The sequence below is a fragment of the Ptychodera flava genome, chromosome 21, assembly GCF_041260155.1.
Source record: "Ptychodera flava strain L36383 chromosome 21, AS_Pfla_20210202, whole genome shotgun sequence".
Lineage (NCBI taxonomy): Eukaryota > Metazoa > Hemichordata > Enteropneusta > Ptychoderidae > Ptychodera > Ptychodera flava.
The window spans coordinates 14,756,681-14,759,683 of record NC_091948.1 but is presented as its reverse complement, the minus strand read 5'-3'; the positions used below and the strand labels follow the sequence as shown (position 1 = coordinate 14,759,683).

General features: G+C 43.9%; 1 protein-coding gene across 1 annotated transcript; it reads right to left on the bottom strand.

Annotated features, from left to right (window-relative positions):
- Positions 1 to 1,130: 1,130 nt before the first annotated feature.
- LOC139121493 (cholesterol 25-hydroxylase-like protein 1, member 2) lies at positions 1,131 to 2,627 on the bottom strand. The gene has a single exon (XM_070686396.1). It carries the CDS (start codon positions 2,446 to 2,448, stop codon positions 1,534 to 1,536), a length of 915 nt encoding a protein of 304 aa, XP_070542497.1. The 5' UTR covers positions 2,449 to 2,627; the 3' UTR covers positions 1,131 to 1,533.
- Positions 2,628 to 3,003: the final 376 nt, after the last annotated feature.

Below are 3,003 nucleotides of genomic sequence, written 5' to 3'. Positions count from 1 at the left end.
ATTTTAAAAAGTAAAGTTGATAAAGTTGATGGCATTGTAAACGAATCAGGTCTCCTAATTTATCATCGCTTCGTGACGCGTTCACTGTGACTGTAAAAACGTGCAATAATTACATTGAAAGACGTGGTGGGTTTATTTTTTGGCTCAGAATACACAAATCAAGACCTTTATTCCCACATACACAATGATTGTGTATGCAAGTTGTGAAAACCAGCGAAAAGCACAATTTCGCAACGTGTACCACAAAATCAGGATATTTTTCTACAGAGGTCGCATACCTTTTACTGGCAATGCCAATGTCAGTAGTAAACCACACCGATCGACACATAAATACATATAGACATATGTGTGTGTATGTATGTATGTGTGTGTATGTATTTATGTATGTATGTATGTATTTATGTATGTATGTATGTATGTATGTATGTATGTATGTATGTATGTATGTATGTATGTATGTATGTAAATTTGCATGTAAGTTTGAGATACAAACAATAATCTATGCATGTATTTATGCATATATGGTACAAAAATCTGGATTAAAAAATGACAATATATCGCTAGACTGGGAGACCCTAAGAGGAGAGCTGTGTAGATGTGTGACGCCGGACTTTGCCGCAATTTCAGAATCCGTAAGAAATTTAGGGAGTGAGGTGTACAAATGAATGAGGCTTGGGTAATTTTTTCATTAGTCTGAAAATGTATCTCATCAACTTCAAACCTCAAAAAAAACCCAGCCACAGCCGGTTAGATAATACACGGTTTTGTACGCCTACACATGCATAGTAGGAAGTTTCTGACACGTTTAACAATGACAAACTGATCACCCCAACAAGTGGCTGCGGATATAACACGCCATTATCGAACACTAATCTCATGGCCTAACAACTCTAATTCGAGCCTTAAAACGAGCAAGGGGCAAATATTGATCTTTGTTAATCGAGGGACATGTTTTGCCGGAAGGTAGCTGTGTCCGGGGTTGGGGTTGGGGTAGCTGCAATAATTGTAGCCCTTGGTTGGTGGGGATTGGGCTTCTGTCGTGCGGCTCGCGCCTGGTTGGGGCAAGGCGCGAGCCGCACGACAGAAGCCCAATCCCCACCAACCAAGGGCTACAATTATTGCAGCTAGGGGTTGGGGGTGAATATAACTTTCATTTAATGTATCTTAAAGTTACAGAAAAGCATTATGTTCATCGTATACAGACACAGTGAACGCGTCCATTGTCGACCTGATCGAACACCTGATTACTGTGCTCGTTTGTATGAAACTGTAAATGGAGCTCACCGATCTCCCCGCTATCTTTTGACTTCGAAACACCGCTAACACTTTGAAACACTGAGAAAAAAAAAGTTTTTCCTAATAAACGGTAGAATCACTTCGTTCATTGTTTAGTATTAGTTATTGGGACAGCATCAATTCCTCATATAGTATTTTCGTTCTTTGATTTCATTGAGTCTGGTGACATCTTGTTTGGTTGTCGATCCCGTTGCAAGAAGGCTTACCGAGTTCCATTGGATCAATCCTTTGCCTTTTTTACGCTTGCTTCTTTTTCATCTCTTCCCACTGTTCGGCAGTGATGCCGCCGGCATGCCAACCAGGACACTCGGTTCCAAAAAGACGATCCCAGTGGGTAAAGAAAGGCTGGAAGTTGGACAGGGGCTTCAAGTGGTGCATGTCGTGTTTCGGAGCCCCTCCCCACAGTCCAAAGGGGCACCAGTGATTCAGAGCCCATGGAAAGTCGAAACCGATGTGTGCTTCAACGCTGACGATGATGCTGACCATCATGAAAGACCAGGTTGTCATCGGATGACTCTTAAAAATCCACGGGGTTGTAGTGACGAAAATCCCGACGCTGATTAGCTCCCAGGGGTGTAAGTATTGGGTCACCCAGCTGAATGGGGAGTGGTAGCGGTGGTGTACCGAGTGAACGTGCTTATACAGCCATCGGTTTTTGTGATGACAGTAGTGCCAGATGAAGTACTCGAGGTCGAAGACGAGGAGGGCGGCAACAATCTGCCAGCAAAACTCCCACAAACCAGGCGCTTCAGGTGGGAGAGGGGTCGGCGGGGTGTAGATCCACTGGCCGATGCTGACGGGCAATATAAACACGATCTGATTCCAGAAGGTGAGACCGAGCGTATCGAAAACCTGCGGCATACTGACTTTCTGCTTGGGCTGCAACTTGTATCTCTGTATCCAGTTCCACTGTGTTCCGTAGAGATCGAACAACATGAACGGCAAACAGGCCACGAAGTAGAAAACGACATTCAGGACGATCGGGAAAAGAGGCGAGCGCAGGAAGTCGTGATCGACGTAGTTTAGAACCAAATCCCAAACAGGCTGGATAAGAGAACGTTTCGGATATAGTTCCATCAAATGTTCGACTAACGGGTCCAGCTGATGAGGCAGCGTAACATTCATGTTTGCGAAGTCCAGTATGGTCACCATTATTGTCCGGGAGTCGATGTACGTTACCACTTCGACTGATGGTGATCGAATGCGCACGACTGTATGGCTTCGTATCTTTTCACTACGCTAAAACTGACTGCCCGTTATATAGGCTGAACTGACTCACTTCCCGGACAAAGCTCGCACTCTGGCGGCGCAGCTCGTTCGCCGGGCTACTGAAAAAAACCAGGTCATTATCAATATTTTCAGTCTTTTCAACTGCTAAGGAATTGCGCCACCAAGAGGTGATTTGTATGCCCAGTTTCGAGGTATTTGTGTCCGGTAAAGAGGATACTTTGGGGATGCACGACACTCTATGAGACATGCTTGGAAGAGCTTGGAATGGGGGCTAATTAAATAAAGACGATGCCATAGTTCTACCACAAACGTGCACACAAATCTCACTTTTATTACCGAACGGAATGTTATTAAACCCTCTGATCGAGGTCTTCGACCACGAACTGCATCTCAATAAACATACAATTTTTTTTTCGAAATAGATTTACAATTCAATATTGTTTCAGTACAATTTTGACACTTTCAAGAACATGTATG

What these genes read in the sequence shown, in the direction of transcription:
- LOC139121493 (XM_070686396.1), bottom strand. Translation starts at nt 2,448, where the DNA reads ATGGTGACCATACTGGACTTCGCAAACATGAATGTTACGCTGCCTCAT.